The 20,029-nt window shown below is 40.5% G+C and overlaps 1 protein-coding gene across 1 annotated transcript; it reads left to right on the top strand.

Moving 5' to 3' along the window:
- The first annotated feature begins 3,947 nt into the window (after nucleotides 1-3,947).
- On the top strand, nucleotides 3,948-19,895 carry LOC114251324 (uncharacterized). Its single transcript, XM_089729375.1, has 10 exons — nucleotides 3,948-4,100; nucleotides 6,865-7,056; nucleotides 8,324-8,438; nucleotides 9,267-9,321; nucleotides 10,057-10,165; nucleotides 10,877-11,015; nucleotides 12,183-12,308; nucleotides 13,868-14,025; nucleotides 18,915-19,054; nucleotides 19,773-19,895. The coding sequence occupies exons 1-10, from the start codon at nucleotides 3,997-3,999 to the stop codon at nucleotides 19,865-19,867; spliced, it is 1,233 nt and encodes a 410-aa protein (XP_089585501.1). The 5' UTR covers nucleotides 3,948-3,996; the 3' UTR covers nucleotides 19,868-19,895.
- Nucleotides 19,896-20,029: the final 134 nt, after the last annotated feature.

The following is a 20,029-nucleotide window of genomic DNA, read 5'->3' on the forward strand; positions in this document are numbered from 1 at the left end:
TAGTTAAGGTTACGCTGAAATAGCCTCTCAAGGCTATCAGCTTAGGTAGGAAAAAAAACTGAATCCCAACACCTACCTTGAGATATGAGGTCTATCTCCCAATTCTATGGTATTATAGTTGTTCCAGCCTTCAAACCTGTACGTATTACTCGTTTACAGCAAAAATAAACAGATCGGCAATGGACAACCGCACTACTTGACCCACGCTGGTTCTGATACCGAATCCCATTGTTTTATTAAAACATTAAATAAATGAAGTTATTTATTTCTTTTCAAATTAAAATTCAGAAGATGTAAAACTTTATTTAAATTGTGTTATGTCATATTATGATCCCTATCTGTTCCACTCCTCAATCGTCTCCCACATATCTTCCTGATTAACTGTCTCTTTCTAACCTAGGAGGTTAGCTTACTTACTGCTACGCCTAGTACTGCCATTAGGTATGGCAGAAACTCATACAAACGAGTAGCACCGTTCAATCTAATTCTATCACGAAGTAAAGATAAGTAGCGGTTTGAAGGGTAGCATAAGCTATGGTGCAGTTAAAAGTTCAATCGTATGTCTCTAGACGGATTCTGATATCGATAGACTCATGTAAATGCTTAAGATCAGCTAAGCCTTAGTAATCTCGTCCCTTTGTTTAAATTTTAAAAATATGTTTCATATTTTTTTGGAAAATGCTCCATGATTTGAATATTTAAAAATAATCCTCATGATTGTAAACCTGCATAAAATATTTTAATCGCTTCATCGCTTACGGCAATCGAAGGCTTCGGAAATAACGTTATTTGTTTTTTTAACTTGGAAGCCGAATATTTTTTTTTTACAGACAATGACAACGAAATCGACGCAGACTCAAAACTTCAAACAAATGATTTAAATTATAACGATGATAATCAAGTCGTGAACACCACAGGTTGCTGGATGTCACTCGATGCAAAACAGCATTTTGATATCATGGATAAATTAGACGGTAACAGGCGATCACGCATACAAACCCTTTTTTAAAGGTAGACGTACGCGATGGATATTTTCTTCATCGTCAGACCACACTCATTAAAGCTCGGGTTCCCAGGAGATGCGTTGCATCAATAGCTGACGTAAAATGGGCATCGGAGAAATTCAACAATGCTAAGAGGATACTATCGAAGGAGGCTATCACACTAGAAAACTTGTTTTACGCACCACAGTGGCAGTTCAAGCTACATCATACGACACTATCATAGATTATATACAATATATGAAACTGCTGAATTATGAGGGTACTTCTTTCCCAGGGAACCCGAGCTTTATCAACGATTAAGTTATTCCCGGCTGAACGCTAACGAGCGATTAATAATTCCAGGATGAATGTTCATTTGAATTTTTTTCATTTTACTCGATAAATTAAGTGCAACGAACGGCGGATCCAGGGGGCGGTCACGGGGGTCATGACCCCCCTGAGCTAGTTCCAGGACTTGAACTAACTTGGACTAATTGAAGAACATAATGATTTATTTATTATCTATTGTTATCAAAATTAAATTATAAGTTCTTAACTTGCCCGCGACTATGTGACCCCCTCCTGGCGCCAAAGCTGGAACCGCCCTTGAGTGCAACCTCCTTTTTAGAGTATTGTACAAACGCCTTTACATTTTCCCTTATACAAAAGGCGCTACTAGTTTCGATGTTTATGAAGCTCGTAGTGACGGGAAAAATCTTCAACAAATCGAACGATATCGCTTCGAAAGGTTCAAATACTGTTGTTCTAAGCTTTGAAATATTGAAGATAGAAAAATTTTAGCAGTGCAATTCAGATTACAGCAAGATTAATTCTATTCTATGAAAGCTATAGAGGCTTATTATTTCATAAAATCTTTTATAAGAACGTAAACCACAAATATGAAAAGTTTAGTTTAGTTTAATAATATAAGTTTTGAAACATATTTTTAAATTTACAGCAAAACAATACAATATCCGTGACAAAATTCAAACATACGCTAGCGAGGGATTTGACAAAGCAATGCTATCAGTAAGTTATCCAATTCATTTAGTCGACATACTAATTAAAAAAAATACAAAATAAAATTGGCAATTTATTAATGTCGACGTCAAATATATTTCTTGTAATTGTGATATTGATGCCTACCTAAGCCCATAGATATCAGAATTCGTATGATGCCGCCCACCTCACAATACGAGGTCTAAGCCTCAATTGAATTGAAAACCATCCTACCCTATAAGCAGGAATTAATTCGGGCTACGCAACTACCCACTCGTGCGACAATAATAGACCGCTGTATTTGTTTACACATTAACCAATATTTTGCAATGTTTAATTTTAGAGCGGATTGTTTATAAGGTATTACATTAAAAACATACGTAATTAAATTAAAAATACAATCTGTATATTTTGCGCTCAGTGGAAATGGGTATGGTTTTGCAGTTTGTTTGACAGTTGACGTATCATTTAATATACAGAAACGTCACTAATGAAAGAAATAATGTTGCCATGTCATGTTGCATAACCTTGTGGTTTGTTATTTGTATTCTCGGGATATTATGCCCCGAACACATAAAAGTCAAACACACCAATTCAACAATATAATAATATAATATGTGTACAATGTTCTATTATAAAGTAAAAAGAGTAAACAAGTCGCTAAGCACTACAAGACACAAATTAAAAACTAAAATTATAATAAGTTTTACAATCAACTTAAATCGACGCGCGCGAATCTCGTAGCATGACGTCACCGGAACACCTGCGCGTTCAGGAACCCCGATCGCGACCGATGACGCCCGAGTGCAACCGAGTGTTGCACGCTACAACCTAACTGCGAAGTATTGCGTGAACCACGTGTAATCGTTTTATCTTTTTCAACAGAACCATATTAAATTTCCCTCTGCTATTTAATGTTTTATGACAGCTCGTATTCCAAGCGATATAGTTTAAATTGCATCTTCTTGAGTATTTTACGTTCGTTGCACATTCACAATTCATCGGAATAACTGTATTTACTGCTCGCGGTAAATAGAATGCATAGTAATACAATATTTAACGATGTGGTCTACTGCGCCTTTTCATAAATAAACTTTCACACTGTGTTATAGTAAATTTATATGCGAAAACATTAACCAGCTTTGTCTTTTAAAAATAAAATCTGTGGTCTGGTGCTAATAGGGCCAATTTGAATGATCGTTAGTTTTCGTATAAAGTTACTACTAAAAATCACTAGTCCACCCTACTTTGATATTTTTGAATAAATATTAATAAACTAAAACCCTTTTAGCCTTCGATCAATAATAGTACTAGTAGTAGTAGTAGTAGTATTATTGATCGAAGCTTTTAGCCTAAAAAATATAAATATATCATACTTTTTCAATAAACTGGCACTCCAATTTGATTGTATTCAAAATTTAATTTTAACGGTAGGCAGCGGCTTGGCTCTGCCCCTGGCAATGCTGACGTCCATAAGCGACGGTAACCACTCACTATCAGGTGGGCCGTATGGTCGTCTGCGTATACGGCAATAAAAAAAAACATTTTTGGGATTTTTTTACTAATCAACGTTTTAAAAAGGGTTATATGGAATTAAATTGGTTTTTTTTTTTTGAAATGAATAAATTTAAAAGAACAATTCTTTAAGCAAACTAGACCAAGTTGCAGATTCCATATTATACTTTCCCTTTTTTTTGTTATTGACATTTTTTATTGTGAAGATAGGGAATTTTTGGCGCAAAACACACTCTATCGACAAAAATCTATTAAACGTAAAAATATTATATAAAATCATCATTTACTATCAATCTATCAAATAAAATGGGACTATTTTGTATTTGTCTGTTTATACATATATTTTTTCGAGAGACAGTTTTCATTAAGGGTCCACGGTACATAGCTTCATAGCTTAAGAATAAGTTTTCCATTTTAGGCAGATTAGAAAACCAACCATGACCTAAATGACCTACTGGTAAAGTTTCTTTAAATACAGGACTTACTCGCATCGAGAGGGATGGCACAACACGAAATATACAAATCGGGTGGTCACCCCAACCTGATCCCGTCAGGCCTCAATCTTGGAGGACCCCTCATGATGAGAATGAAAGACTCGTTGCTGTGAGTAACTAATGTAGAATACTTTTACTATTAACAAACGACGCTTGTGTCTCGGCTGTCTTTCGTGGCTTACTACTAGAGTAGTAGTAGTATTGTGAACCCACCTTTAGGCATTAGTGCTCTATCAATTTCTACAGCGCCGCGTTCCGGTTTTAAAAACCGGACAGCCCTATTACGACAAAATTAGGACTACAACATCATACTTCACGGAGGACTGGCAGGATTTGCTTATATGTATACATACATATGTACCACATGAGCAGTTAAGTGACTACTTAATAAGTACGTAAGCGGATAAAATATTAGAAGATGGACAAAACCTTGATTCGTTTGAGCTAGTTTCATAAACGGCAATTAGCCGAGAGATTGTTTCAGTCAACTTAATCCAAGCATCAGCCAGCTGACTTTCTGGCCGGATCTTCTCAGCGGGTCGCGATTCCGATCCGGTAGTAGTTTTAATCAGATCTCCGACTCGGCCACGACAAACTGCGAACGCTATAAAAAAATGTTCAGCTGAAATACATAATAATATTATTTTTGAATAAATTTATAGAATTTTATAGACAATATAAAAAAGATGAAAGATTAAAGCAGGTTTTTACTGCATAGACGGGTTGCTGGAGACATCACAACGTCAATGCCGATGTCTAAGTCTAAATCTATATTGTCTAAGTCTAAATTCTATATTATAATGACTGCCCCACTCCCATCGCATATAAAGCGAAATCATAACTGCTTCGCAGCAGAAATAGGAATCGTGACGTTACCTGTCCCTGCCAGCTCACAAGACGCCCTCACAAGACACTATTGAATAGATTACGTGTGTAGTGTAAAATTGTAAACAAATTTCCGAAACTCGACAGCAAATGTCACATACATATATGTATACCCAAATACGATCAAATATAGTCTACATTCATTCGTGACTGGGTGAATCGTGACGAAGGACGTCTCACCTTTCGTCTGGTGCAGGTGCTGACCGGGCACGGATGCTTCGGGAAGTACCTGCGCCGGATAGGGGCTGAGCCGACGACGAGGTGTCACCATTGTGGACACGACCTGGACACGGCGGAGCATACGCTCGCGGTCTGCCCCGCTTGGGAGGTGCAGCGCCGTGTCCTAGTCGCAAAGATAGGACCTGACTTGTCGCTGCATGGCGTCGTGGCGTCGATGCTTGGCGGCGATGAGTCATGGAAGGCTATGCTCGACTTCTGCGAGTGCACCATCTCGCAGAAGGAGGCGGCGGGGCGAGTGAGGCAAAGCTCTCCTCACTACGCAGAAACCCGCCGCCGCCGAGCAGGGGGTCGGGACCGGGGTCGTATCCGTGACCTGGCCCCCTAAGAGCTAGGGGTCCCACCCGTTTTGTGCGGGGAGAGACCCAGACGTGGGGTGGCGTGCTTTGCACGCTCACCCGCAGTAGGAAGCCGGGTGATGGTAGACCGCGTTCCCCCGACCGCTCTGGGGGAAGGTGTAAGGCGGCGCCATCAAAGCGGGCTCTCGGCCTCGAGGGAACCGGTGGTCGTGTCGCTGGCGGCCGCCGGTCCGGCGTCCGTGAGACGGTAGGATGGATGTAATGTGCTCTGCGTCAACCCTGTCCCGCCGTTTCAATAGCCCCGACTGGGCTCCGGCCCGGTCCGAGGTAGGGCGCCGGTTGTGAGCGGCAGGAGTTTTTAGTGAGGTTCAACTCCCACATACCCCACCTGCCGCGCGGGTGGGGAACCGGCGATTTTCTCCTGTAAAAAAAAAAAACATTCATTCGCGAAGCAGCTGACGTTAAGCTGTTAGGTCTACTTCGGAGGCGCTCGGCGTAAGCAAATCCCAACCCTCCTGGATAATGCCCATGCTTGCCCACCTATCATAGTAAAACTGGAAAGGCCTCCAGGCCACCAGTAATAAATACTTCCTTCCTAATAAACAAATAATAACGACCACATATTTTCCTCAACAAAAATTCGACACTCCCATACCATTCGCATACATTCTTGAGCTTAATATTAGTGTATAATTTTTACATAACAAACGATATAGTCGTTCTTACACCCTTTCATACGTCAACAATAAAACCATTGATCATGGCTCTATCTCATTCGGGAATACTCCACGAGCGTTTCTGACCTATTTTTTTATTGCACATCATTCGGAATTCTTCAGCAGACATTAATAGACCTACGGACTTGCCACGCCACGTGGTTTAACATAATGGACTATTGTTTAAGTTTAATGTATTATAAAATTTCATTTTCATTTGTAATTTTGTTCGTATTTTCGGAGACCTTTTTACGAGATTTTTTTACCTCGTGTCGATTTTCGATCAAACGACGCAGACAAATAGCAATTGTATTGAAAGTGAATTAACAATGTTACGTACAAGATTTACTATTTTAGAGTAAAATTTACATCTTTAGTGGTGGGCTTTTTGTGTTTATCACAGACTATACCAATCTGCGTAATGATATTCTAAGGGACAGAGACAGCTTTGGGTATATTAAGAAAAAAAAACATTTTTTTTATTGCTTAGTTGGATGGATGAGTTCACAGCCCACCTGGTGTTAAGTGGTTACTGGAGCCCATAGACATCTACAACGTAAATGCGCCACACACCTTGAGATATAAGTTCTAAGGTCTCAGTATAGTTACAACGGCTGCCCTACCCTTCAAACCGAAACGCATTACTGCTTCACGGCAGAAATAGGCAGGGCGTGGTACCTACCCGCGCGGACTCAGAGGAGGTCCTACCACCATTAATATTATTGATAATCCACAGATTTTTTTATCGTTTGAAACTTCGTAACGACACCGAATTTCGGGTCAACTACTTACGTACAGATTTTGTGAACATGACCTTAATCGGAAGACTGAATTTACATGATCTCCACTTGATTGGTGCATACGATCGATCACCAACTTACAAGGATCCCAGCGTATTGTTCTACGCTCCTACATTCGGACAAGTCGAGTAAGATCACATCACGGTTTCTTTAAAATTAATTTGTCCCTCGTCAAACCAGTGCGTAAAGAGGTTTGTACCGGCTTAATTGTGTTCTAAACATTGCGAAAGTTTATAAACGATGTTATGCACTATTGGCTAAAAGTTCACCCTTCATTTCCAATTAAGTACATTTAGGTTTTAAGCGAATCTTATATAAAGTAGTAAAATATGTATTGTACATTCGGAATGTTACCGTGCAATTTAAAATGGTCTTTAGTGACATAGCATATAGTAATAGTCGGTAATAGTAGTAATTCCAATGCACTTTTAACCTCAATTCTCGAGGTAAACTCACAAAGTAAATATGTGTCAATATATGTTGTGGTTTTCTTTTGGGTCATAAAGAAATCATGATACTACCTATATATTGAGGGTAAGTGAAGCATAGAGTTGAACTAACTAAAGTCCCTTTGAGGTAGAAATCATCGGAGACAACGGCGCAAGGTTGAGTTTCCTATAAAAAATATCATCAACTATGGCATGTTTTTATATGTACTAGTGGTCCCGCAGTAGTCGAAATTCGACTATAATTATTGGAATTGTAAGTTTGTACACTATTATGATTGTATTTTATATTTCTATAATTACAAAATTCGCCACTATAAAAAATATTAACAAAGACAAAGAATATTTAACCTATTCTCAATTTGACAACCGACGCCAAGAACAAAAGTTTGACAATAAATAGTATGCATGCGTGTGTGCGTCAAATACATGGTATGTAGCATAGATTTATACACTTAATGGTATGTAGTGTGTGTAATGTTTTCTTTATTGATATAACGTATCTTTTATGCATTATTTAAAAAAAATATTAGCATTGTGCACTTCTTCTCTATATTCTCTATAAGTGTGCAAAATTTCATACTCCTCCGTCCGCGCAATTTTCGTAAAAAGGGATACAAAGTTTTTGCTTCACGTATTAATATATAGATTACAAATTATTACCGGGGCAACTTCATCCTTTTAAGAAACACTTAATACGGCACGCAAATAATATTTATAATACACATTAGATGTAAGAAAATATATACATATACACAAACAGTGAATGAAATTTTATGAATCAATTACACCGAAACAAATTTCCATGAAATTCTATAAATAAAAAGAGAAACTTAAAAAACTCATCTTCCGTTTAAAATTAACGACGACGCATTAATTTTGGCATCCCAGATTATTCGAGCGTTTCCTCAATATATCATTTTATATTTCCCCTTGTGACTTTTTATAGGTTTCTCCTGAAGAACGTGCAATATAACATGGAAGGTCGACTGAGGTTGATCATGAACAGACTCACAATCGAACTGATAATATCAGAATTATTAGTCGAAGATATCCTGATGACGGTAGTTAATCGTTTCAAAATTCGTAAATACTAGTTTCCTCTTTGAAAAATTATTTCCATTAAATTTGGGTAATTTTGATTTTCTCTTTGCTCTTAACCCAATAGTGGGGCTAGTACAATATGTTGTATTGATCGACCGCCTTTCCTGTAACGATTATCCTTTGTAACAATAGGCCGTGGATCGGCCAGTCAGGGTAAGAAACGACAGGAGGCGCGAACTGGACGACAGACGAAATAAATTGAAAAATAGACCGCCTTCCACCATTTTTTACAACTTCGTGGGTGGTGTTCTTACGTGGAAGAAGTGGATGAGGAGAGCAGCAGACCGGGCTCAGTGGTGTAGATTGGGAGAGGCCTATGTCCAGCAGTGGACGACTGTGGGCTGTTGATGATGATGATGATGATGTTCTTACGTGTAGCTTCTGTTTGCGCACATTTAAGAACAAGATAGGCTACTACAGCCATATTAGAGCGCATGAGAGGCGCGGACATTAGCTTTTAAGCTATTGAACTGAAATTTTGGTCGCCATTGCCGAAACCGGCTTTGAACCATGATCTGGGTAAGAATTAGCGAGAGAGTTGAGTTTGAAAATCAGAAGGCTACAAAAAAAGGGTACGATCGTAATTTATTAGTTCTTTTAATCAATTATTCGAATGATTAACAGAACTATCATTTCAATGATTTCCAAAGAATTTTCCGTAATACATTTTTTTTACAAAAAAAAAGTCGTGATATTTTAAAAATTATAGATGAGGAACGTTTAATGTCGATTATATCTTATTAGATTTCAATTATCATCATCAATCATTTTATTCTTAACTATTCCAGTATCAAAGCAAAGATAATACAGAGGAACCAGTACGATTACCGAAAGCGAACATGGGTATGACTAAACTTTTTTTAAATGAGTAAAGCCTTTAATTAGTTTTCAGCCACATTTATAAACAATATGCCGAAAAAAACTCTAGGCAAGCTTCTTTTCATTCTCAGTTTTGTGACGCCGATTGTCAAATGAAAAGAAAAAGCATGTAATTCTTTATTTAAAATTTACTTCCGAAATACTATATAAATAATAGTACAGATTCTAGATATGTTTTAAAAAGGGGGGCAGTAAAGAAATAAAACGTACGGAATTGAGACTATTTAGAAGTCAATGTTCCATTTGTATAACATTAGTTTTTTTTTTATTGCTTGGATGAGTGGACGTGCTCACAGCCCACCTGATGTTAAGTAGTTACTGGAGCCCATAGACATCTACGACGTAAATGCGCCACTCACCTTGAGATATAAGTTCTAATGTCTCAAGTATAGTTACTACGGCTGCTTCAAACCGAAACGCATTACTGCTTCACGGCAGAAATAGGCGGGGCGGTGGTACCTACCCGTGCGGACTTACAACAATTTGACACCTCAAGAATTTAGACTCATTTTATCAGTAATTGACTTCAAAATAACGGGTACTTCCAATTTTGTATTAATAACAGCTCTCACACCTCGTCATAAATACTAAAATCGGTCGACAAATAACAAAAATGGTATTTAACGATTTGCCTCCTAATGCATTTATAATTAATGTAATATATTATGGATATATATTTTGTTGAACATTTTGTTGCAGAGCAATTCCTTCACAAACTGAAGATAGATTTAGACAAGTGGCTGAAAGATTATTTCAACAACTATTTGTCGCACAAAAAATTTGTTGAAAGCCAAACCGTTCCACTTCAGTATGAACGATTGTTTTCTTTTCTTTTTCAATTATAGCTCAACGTTTATTTTTGCTTGTAGCTTTCTATTTATTCTTTAATATCGTAGTTGGATAGGCAATTTCTCGATGACACACCAATCCAGTCCAGTTCTCGGTACTCAATAATGCAACATGTTTCTTCTAGTTCAAGTCCTCATGTCGCAAATAGGCGGAGGTAACCACTCGACACCAGGTAGTCTATGAGCTCGTTCATACATCTATGCAACAACAACAAATGACAATAGTTGCCGTGGCCTAAAGGATAAGACGTCCGGTGCATTCGTATCTAGCGATACACCGGTGTTCGAGCCCCGCAGACGGGTACCAATTTTTCTAATGAAATACGTACTTAACGAATGTTCATGATGGACTTCCACTGTGAAGGATTAACATCGTGTAATGAACATCAAACCCGCAAAATAATAATTTGCGTAATTACTGGTGGTAGGACGTCTTGTGAGTCCGCACGGGTAGTTACCACAACCTGGCCTATTTCTGCCGTGAAGCAGTAATGCGTTTCGATTTGAAGGGTGCCTATGGGCTCCAGTAACCATTTAACACCAGGCTGTGAGCTCGTTCACCCATCTAAGCAATAAAAAAAAATAAAAAAGTCCTCCATCGCTACCTGCAAAACTTATCTTTTCGAATATCTTAACTTTGATACGTTCAAGCTTCATTTACTTAATAACAGGCGATCGGAAAAAGATAAGGCAGTAAAGTTGAATGAATACGCAGACTCTGCGGTTAATTTGCTTAAAAGACGGATCCGTGAAGTTGGTGCCAGCTCTGTGCGATTACCACAATTCACTATATTTGCTAATCAGTACATGGTAAGTTCTGCAAAATAGTTTTCAATTTTTCCTAATAAATAATATGTAAAAAGTAAGTAAGTAATAATAAGGTAGACTCTAGTATCAGTTTCTCTGAATTGTGCTTGTTCGAACAATGTTGACGCATCTAACATTGACAGCTCTTATTAATTAATACTCCTGAATTAAAAAGGCTAAAGATCAAAATATGTACCACTTTCATAGTTCATTTTAGTACATAATAATTTTTGGAATAAGACAGAATAATACATTTCAATACCGATTCATGAAAATCACGATTCTTCGGTCAACACTATTAAATTCTTATTCGTACCTATATAGTTCGAAACTATTTCGATTATGCTCCAAAACCTTTTTATATTACCGGTCGCCAATAGCAACGAAAGGAAAAAGAATGTTCCGGAAAGGAATTACAAAAATAAAAAGTAAAGCCATCAGTTTACTGTAAAAGGTATTGGTAAACTCTAGAAGTAAATTTAATAATAGAAAAGGTCGTTATCCTCAATGCACACATAGCAATTGTTTAACCAGCAGTCTATTAATTTAAAATACATTCTTCTACAATTTTGGTACCCAATTATGAAACTAATTGTGCGGAATAATCTAGACATTCAACTAGTAAAACAAGGTCACGCTTCGCTGTTAGTATCATCTCTCACTGTTTATAAAACATATTATTTAAACTAGTCGCAAGTCTAGACTATCGCACGTTGATGGTACTGTGACAGAAGCCTTATCTCGAGTGCCTATAACTATACCAAGTTTTGTTACAATCGGGTGAATGATTTAAGAATCTATGCACATCTATGAACATTTCCCGAGAATCAAGACAGATGGAGAGGGTGATCCTCACACTAAAAATCACGTTCAAACGTTCTACGACATTTACGTGTTTATTTTTTAATTCACTGCTCGCTGCATTCGTCTTACATTGCTGGTCGATAAAACACATACTAAAATATCAAATACGTCTTATCTTTAGCCTACTTAATGAATTTGGCATTTGCATTGGTGTACCAGTTTATATTCGTGTCAACTTTGGGATTGCTTTGGGATTACACCTTATATAAACATAGCTCACGTCTTATTATTATATAACTGGTTACAGCATACAACTAATGACTGCGATGAGAATATTGTAAAACTTAATCGTTCTTATTTTCTTAGCAAATTAAATTAAAAGATGGAATTTTGCGCGGCTTGGACAGTATGTACAGACGATCGGTCGCTACCGGCAGAAGGGACAACAAATTGAGGAAGGTTGACCTCATCGTCGGTTTTAGTAATCTAAAGGTCTGGTATATTGATATTGATTGAAACAATATTATTCTTTTATTATTAGGTACTAGACTTACATGTAGAGCTGTACTGATGAACTTATCCAGTATTTTAGGTATTTCTGAACCCAATCTTTTGACATTTTTATTTGTTAATTTCTTCAGCGAACTTATTATTATGTAGATAAATACCGACAAGTATATAACTTCTCGTAATTACTTGTAGCTGACTGTTCCTTAACGGGTCTATATAAATTGGTTGCACATTTCTGCCACGAATGAGTCATGTGTTCGATTTTAAGGGAGTAACAGCGCTTATAAAATAATGTGTCGCATTCGCAATGTCTATGGATTCTGTCATTACGGATCCTCCCGATCCATTAACGGTGCTTTTAGGTACCACAAGCACCGGTCACCGTCCTCGTTGCTTGCGACGAAGGGCTCGATGAGCAAATTAACCTATAGACACAGCCCACTGAGTTTCTCGCCGGATCTTCTCAGTGGGTCGTGGTTCCGATCCGGTGGTATATTCTGCGAAGCACTGCTCTTGCTAGGATCAGTGTTAGCATCACTCTGGTTTGAGCCCCGTGAGATCACCTACTAGCTAAGGTTACGCTGAAATAGCCTTCTTTTTTTTTTTATTGCTTAGATGGGTAGACGAGCTCACAGCCCACCTGGTGTTAAGTGGTTACTGGAGCCCATAGACATCCACAACGTAAATGCGCCACCCACCTTGAGATATAAGTTCTAAGGTCTCAGTATAGTTACAACGGCTGCCCCACCCTTCAAGCCGAAACGCATTACTGCTTCACGGCAGAAATAGGCAGGGCGGTGGTACCTATCCGCGCGGACTCACAAGAGGTCCTACCACCAGTAAAGTAGCCTTTCAAGGCTATCAGCTTAGGTAGGGAAAAAAAAGGATTCAGGTAACCGTTTTACACCAGCGTGCTTAGTGCGAGTTATTTAACGTTCTCGATAGCGTAAAAGTTAACTGAAATTTGCATGCAATTGGAACAGCGCCCCTAGCGGCAAACGTAGGCAAACGTTCCAACTCCATACAAGTTTGAGTTAACTTTTTCGCTATCGAGAACGTTAAAAAACTCGCACTAAGCACACAGGTAAGCCCTGAACACGGTAAGGTAAATAAATAATAAATATTAAAAAACATTACTCAACTAAATTAATATTATGAAAATCCTTTCAATATTTATATTAAAGATAATTTTGTTGGAAACCCACTAAGTAGCCCTATTGAGGGTTACAGGAAACCACTGAATGCGGACAGTGCTGGTCTGATCATTATGGCGAACATAGAAAGTCGCGTGTTCGGCAGTTTACATAATTGAGCTGTTAGAAGCAATATTAAGGTTTTGTGAATTATTTAAAAAATAAATATTTTAAACTGGCTATAAGTTTTATAAGCGTTATAGGTTTTCAGAGCGAATTAAATGGAAGCTGTTTCTTTCCATTCTCCTGAATTTGTTTCGCCCTATTTAATAATTCGATTGTCGAATAAGTCTAATCGCTTTTGTGACGCATTTCATTATGAAGACTCAAACTCTACGTACATTTCAGGTCATGTACACATACCAGGCTATTTTATCTTCAGAAGTCAAGACATTAAGTGGAATTATGGTGTTGACGGCGGATGAGCTGACTGCACATCTTGGTATTACTCTGTTGAAAGAACCGGAAACAGTAGACTTGACCTTCGATTTTATGCATCAATTGAAGTATGTAGCTTTCGAGACAATTAGTACATTTATTTGCATTATTTAAAAAAAAAGAGTAAAAAGACTATTAATTCATTAAGCTTTATACCCCTGATTTCAAACTCAAAGAAATTATTATATCTAGAAACTTCCCTAAAATATTTTCTTACACAATCTTTAGCATCAATTAGTTTTTTATTTATAATTTTAATTAAATTTAGTTTATGAATTTTTTTTATATAAATAGTATTAGTTCGATTATAATAAATTCCTCGTTATTAATAAAAATAGGGTCAGCACCATTTCATAAGTTAATTATTTCCACACGTATACGCTCCAGGAGGAGCGCGAACTCCGTGCCGTTATACGTGGCATCCCTAAAGAGTTGGATGCCGAGCTCGTTAAGGCCGACCTTCTCGAACAAGGCCTACCGGTTAACTCCGTACACCGCATGCATACAGGCCGCGGAAGGGAGCCATATAATATGGTTCTCGTCGCCCTCCAGCCTACCCCCGAGGGTAAGCAAATATTCAACATCCGAACGGTCTGTAGCCTTTCCGGAATCGCAGTCGAAACCCCACACAAGAAAGGCACACCTAGCCAGTGCCATAACTGCCAATTATACGGGCATTCTTCCCGTAACTGTCACGCGCGCCCCCGATGCGTCAAGTGCTTAGGCGATCTCGCCACGGCCCTATGCACTCGCGATCAAAAAACCGCGACGGAACCGCCTAGCTGCGTCCTGTGTCGAACACAGGGTCACCCCGCAAATTACCGCGGATGCCCCCGAGCCCCTAAAATAAATCGACGCGTCGCCCGCCAAAACCGCCTCCGAGCTTCCGGCCCAGACATCAAAGCCTCGGCACCCTCTGTTCTTCTGGCTAAGTCAGCGTTCGTTTCGGCGCCGGTGCCCAGTGTCTCGGCCTGGGCGAAACCGCTGCCGTACACGAACACGGCTACAACTCCATCCTCCGCGATTCGTCCCGCCCCCGCGACTCGTCCCTCTCCCGCGACTTGCCCTCCGACCGCGTTCGACAATCTCGCTTTAGCGATCGACTTCTTTCAGTCGATCAACTTTGAGCGCGTTAACGCTTTGGGCGACGCCATTCGCGCTGCCTCCACTGCACAACACTTTATCGCCGTTGTGCAAGAATACGCCGACGTATACGCGTCATTAAATACGTACGTCCTCCCCTCACTCCGCCGGTAATCAATGGCGTATATAAGTAGAATAAAGCCCCTATCCGTAACGATAGGTTTTTTTAACGCTTACGGTCTCGCAAATCAACGTGATCAGGTTTCTGACTTTTTGCGTGACCATCAAATTGATATCTTTTTAGTGCAGGAGACCCTACTTAAACCCGCGCGCCGTGACCCTAAAATCGCGAACTATAACATGGTCAGGAACGACAGGCTCTCTGCTCGTGGTGGTGGTACCGTCATTTTCTATAGAAGAGCCCTGCATTGCGTCCCGCTCGATCCTCCCGCGCTCGCTAATATCGAAGCATCAGTGTGCCGAATCTCACTGACGGGACACGCGCCGATCGTTATCGCGTCCGTTTATCTTCCACCGGATAAGATCGTTCTAAGCAGTGATATCGAGGCGCTGCTCGGCATGGGGAGCTCTGTCATTCTGGCGGGCGACCTAAATTGTAAACACATCAGGTGGAACTCACACACCACAACCCCTAATGGCAGGCGGCTTGACGCGTTAGTCGATGATCTCGCCTTCGATATCGTCGCTCCGCTAACCCCGACTCACTACCCGCTAAATATCGCGCATCGCCCGGATATACTCGACATAGCGTTATTAAAAAACGTAACTCTGCGCTTACACTCGATTGAAGTAGTTTCAGAGTTAGATTCAGACCACCGTCCCGTCGTTATGAAGCTCGGTCGCGCTCCCGATTCCGTTCCCGTCACGAGGACTGTGGTGGATTGGCACACGCTGGGCATCAGCCTGGCTGAATCTGATCCACCATCGCTCCCGTTTAACCCGGACTCTACCCCGTCTCCTCAGGATACCGCTGAAGCCATAGACATCTTAACGTCACACATCACCTCGACATTAGATCGATCATCGAAACAAGTTATAGCGGAGGAGTTCCTTCACCGCTTCAAATTGTCCGACGATATTAGGGAACTCCTTAGAGCTAAGAACGCCTCGATATGCGCCTACGACAGGTATCCTACCGCGGAAAATCGTATTCGAATGCGTGCCCTACAACGCGACGTAAAGTCTCGCATCGCCGAAGTCCGAGATGCCAGATGGTCTGATTTCTTAGAAAGACTCGCGCACTCTCAAAGGTCTTACTACCGCTTAGCTCGTACTCTCAAATCGGATACGGTAGTAACTATGCCCCCCCTCGTAGGCCCCTCAGGCCGACTCCCGGCGTTCGATGATGATGAAAAAGCAGAGCTGCTGGCCGATACATTGCAAACCCAGTGCACGCCCAGCACTCAATCCGTGGACCCTGTTCATGTAGAATTTGTAGACAGTGAGGTAGAACGCAGAGTCTCCTTGCCACCCTCGGACGCGTTACCACCCGTCACCCCGATGGAAGTTAAAGACTTGATCAAAGACCTACGTCCTCGCAAGGCTCCCGGTTCCGACGGTATATCCAACCGCGTTATTAAACTTCTACCCGTCCAACTCATCGTGATGTTGGCATCTATTTTCAATGCCGCTATGGCGAACTGTATCTTTCCCGCGGTGTGGAAAGAAGCGGACGTTATCGGCATACATAAACCCGGTAAACCAAAAAATCATCCGACGAGCTACCGCCCGATTAGCCTCCTCATGTCTCTAGGCAAACTGTATGAGCGTCTGCTCTACAAACGCCTCAGAGACTTCGTCTCATCCAAGGGCATTCTCATCGATGAACAATTCGGATTCCGTACAAATCACTCATGCGTTCAACAGGTGCACCGCCTCACGGAGCACATTCTTGTGGGGCTTAATCGACCAAAACCGTTATACACGGGAGCTCTCTTCCTCGACGTCGCAAAAGCGTTCGACAAAGTCTGGCACAACGGTTTGATTTTCAAACTATTCAACATGGGCGTGCCGGATAGTCTCGTGCTCATCATACGGGACTTCTTGTCGAACCGCTCTTTTCGATATCGAGTCGAGGGAACCCGCTCCTCCCCACGACCTCTCACAGCTGGAGTCCCGCAAGGCTCTGTCCTCTCACCCCTCCTATTTAGCTTATTCGTTAACGATATTCCCCGGTCGCCGCCGACCCATTTAGCTTTATTCGCCGACGACACGACTGTTTACTATTCCAGTAGAAACAAGTCCCTAATCGCGAAGAAGCTTCAGAGCGCAGCCCTAGCCCTAGGACAGTGGTTCCAAAAATGGCGCATAGACATCAACCCAGCGAAAAGTACTGCGGTGCTATTTCAGAGGGGAAGCTCCACACGGACTTCCTCCCGTATTAGGAGGAGGAATCTCACACCCCCGATTACTCTCTTTAGTCAATCCATACCCTGGGCCAGGAAGGTCAAGTACCTGGGCGTTACCCTGGATGCATCGATGACATTCCGCCCGCATAAAAAATCAGTCCGTGACCGTGCCGCGTTTATTTTCGGTAGACTCTACCCTATGATCTGTAAGCGGAGTACAATGTCCCTTCGAAACAAGGTGACACTTTACAAAACTTGCATAAGGCCCGTCATGACTTACGCGAGTGTGGTGTTCGCTCACGCGGCCCGCACACACATACACACCCTTCAATCTCTACAATCCCGCTTTTGCAGGTTAGCCGTCGGAGCTCCGTGGTTCGTGAGGAACGTTGACCTACACGACGACCTGGGCCTCGAATCTATCCAGAAATACATGAAGTCAGCGTCGGAACGGTACTTCGATAAGGCTATGCGTCATGATAATCGCCTTATCGTAGCCGCCGCTGACTACTCCCCGAATCCTGATCATGCAGGAGCCAGTCACCGTCGACGCCCTAGACACGTCCTTACGGATCCCTCAGATCCAATAACCTTTGCACTAGACGCCTTCAGCTCTAGGAGCAGGCTTAGGGACCTCGGTAACCGTACTCGTCGAACTCGACAAAGAGTTCGCCGTGCAACCTAACCCATGAATCAGCTCGCTGAGTTTCTCGCCGGATCTTCTCAGCGGGTCGCGATTCCGATCCGGTAGTAGATTCATTCGCGAAGCAGCTGCTCTTGAGCTGTTAGGTCTCCTTCGGAGGCGCTCGGGTAGCTGTTAGCAAATCAAACCCCTCCTGGCTGAGCCTTTGCTCGCCCACCTGTCCTGGTGAAACTGGAAAGGCCTCCGGGACACCAGTAATCCTTCAATCATAAAAAAAAAAAAAGTTAATTATTTTTAAAGCTACTAATTTAAAATTACTATTTCAAATAATATCAACTTTAATCATCACTGTTGTTTAATTACCCTCAATTGTCATAACATCTGAATCATTTGCTAGTCATTATATATTTTATGAGTAATAAAGATATTCACATTCGTGATATTCAAACCGTACAGAGAATTTTACTTCAAATGAACATCAAAACTTTTGTTTCAAACTGCGGTAGAGGTATTTTTTATAATGATGAAAGTAATTCATTTTTATCGTCGCATCAATCTCCAAATGATATAATATCTTAAACTGAAAACCAAAATCAGTGTCTTTGACAGTTCTAATAACCTACAACTCTAATGTTCGATTAATGATAGATGAAAGTGTCATTAAGACTTAAAAGACTCATTTAAATACTTTATTACAACTTTAAAAAATAAGGAGCTTAGTAAATTTTAGATAAAAGAGTCTGCGGCACATGTAGCGCCCATATGCAATAATTACCCTAGCGCCCTTGTTTCATATTAAGCCCGTAGTTTAAGTTAACCATCGTGTCTCAACGTTGCTAAAATAAAATCGTAAACATTTCAGACCGGAATCGCTGACAATAGAAGGGCCCGCAAACAGAATGATAGCGAATTTCAAACATCTACTCGAACATCACATTATAGCTCTAATGTCTAATACTCTGCTACACAATATAAAGATGTTGAGCACACTGCCGAGATGCGGTAAGCTACTTAAGTACGACCATAATCTTTGGTAAAGCCGTTTGTTCATCGGCTTATAAATACAGCCGCAGGAACAGACTCAATAACCACGCTTTTGTTAATATGCAACGGCGGGATCCTAAACGTAATTAATTTTTTAATTTCATTTTATTGTACCGGCAACAGACGGAACTTGCCAACGCTGTAGACCCATCATCATTTTTTTTATTTTCTCGCTAATACTTTCATGACAATTGCCGCAAAGCAATCATTGTCCCATTAAAAACGGAATTCGACAGTTATTTCAAATCAATTGAGATTTATTTACAACTCTATTTGAGCAGTAGTAGCACTTATGGCATCTACAGCGTAAATGCCGCCACCCATCTTGAGATATGAGTTCTATGGTCTCAGTATAGTTACAACGGCTACCCCGCCCTTCAAACCGAAACTCATTACTGTTTCACGGCAGAAAGAGGCGGGGTGGTGGTGGCTACCCGTGCGGGCTCAGAAGAGGTCCTACCACCAGTAATTACGCAAATTAAAATTTGCGGGTATGATTTTTATTACACGATGTTATTCCTTCACCATGGAAATCAATCGTGAAGATTTCTTAAGTGCGTATTTCATTAGAAAAATTGATACCCGCCTGCGGGATTCGAACACCGCTGCAGCCCTAAATACGAATGCACCGGACGTCTTATCCTTTAGGCCACGACGACTTTCATTGAATTGAAAAAAAGATCACTCAGTAAAGAAATCGAGAAATATACAACTGAATCTAGTTATGAAGAATCGATAGTGTTGGAGTCCACGGAAGAATTAGGCGCCTGAGAAATCGAGCGTTTTATTAATCACTATGCTTACGTGAAATAGTTGCAATAACAAAATAAACCTTTTTTTTTTAAAGTTAATTTTTATTTTTAATTCACCTTTACAAAATTTTATCGTTTACCACACTAAGAATATTTCTGTGAGAGATGTTCCCTAAGACAA

Source organism: Bombyx mandarina, chromosome 08 (assembly GCF_030267445.1).
Source record: "Bombyx mandarina strain Sakado chromosome 08, ASM3026744v2".
Classification (NCBI taxonomy): Eukaryota; Metazoa; Arthropoda; class Insecta; order Lepidoptera; family Bombycidae; genus Bombyx; species Bombyx mandarina.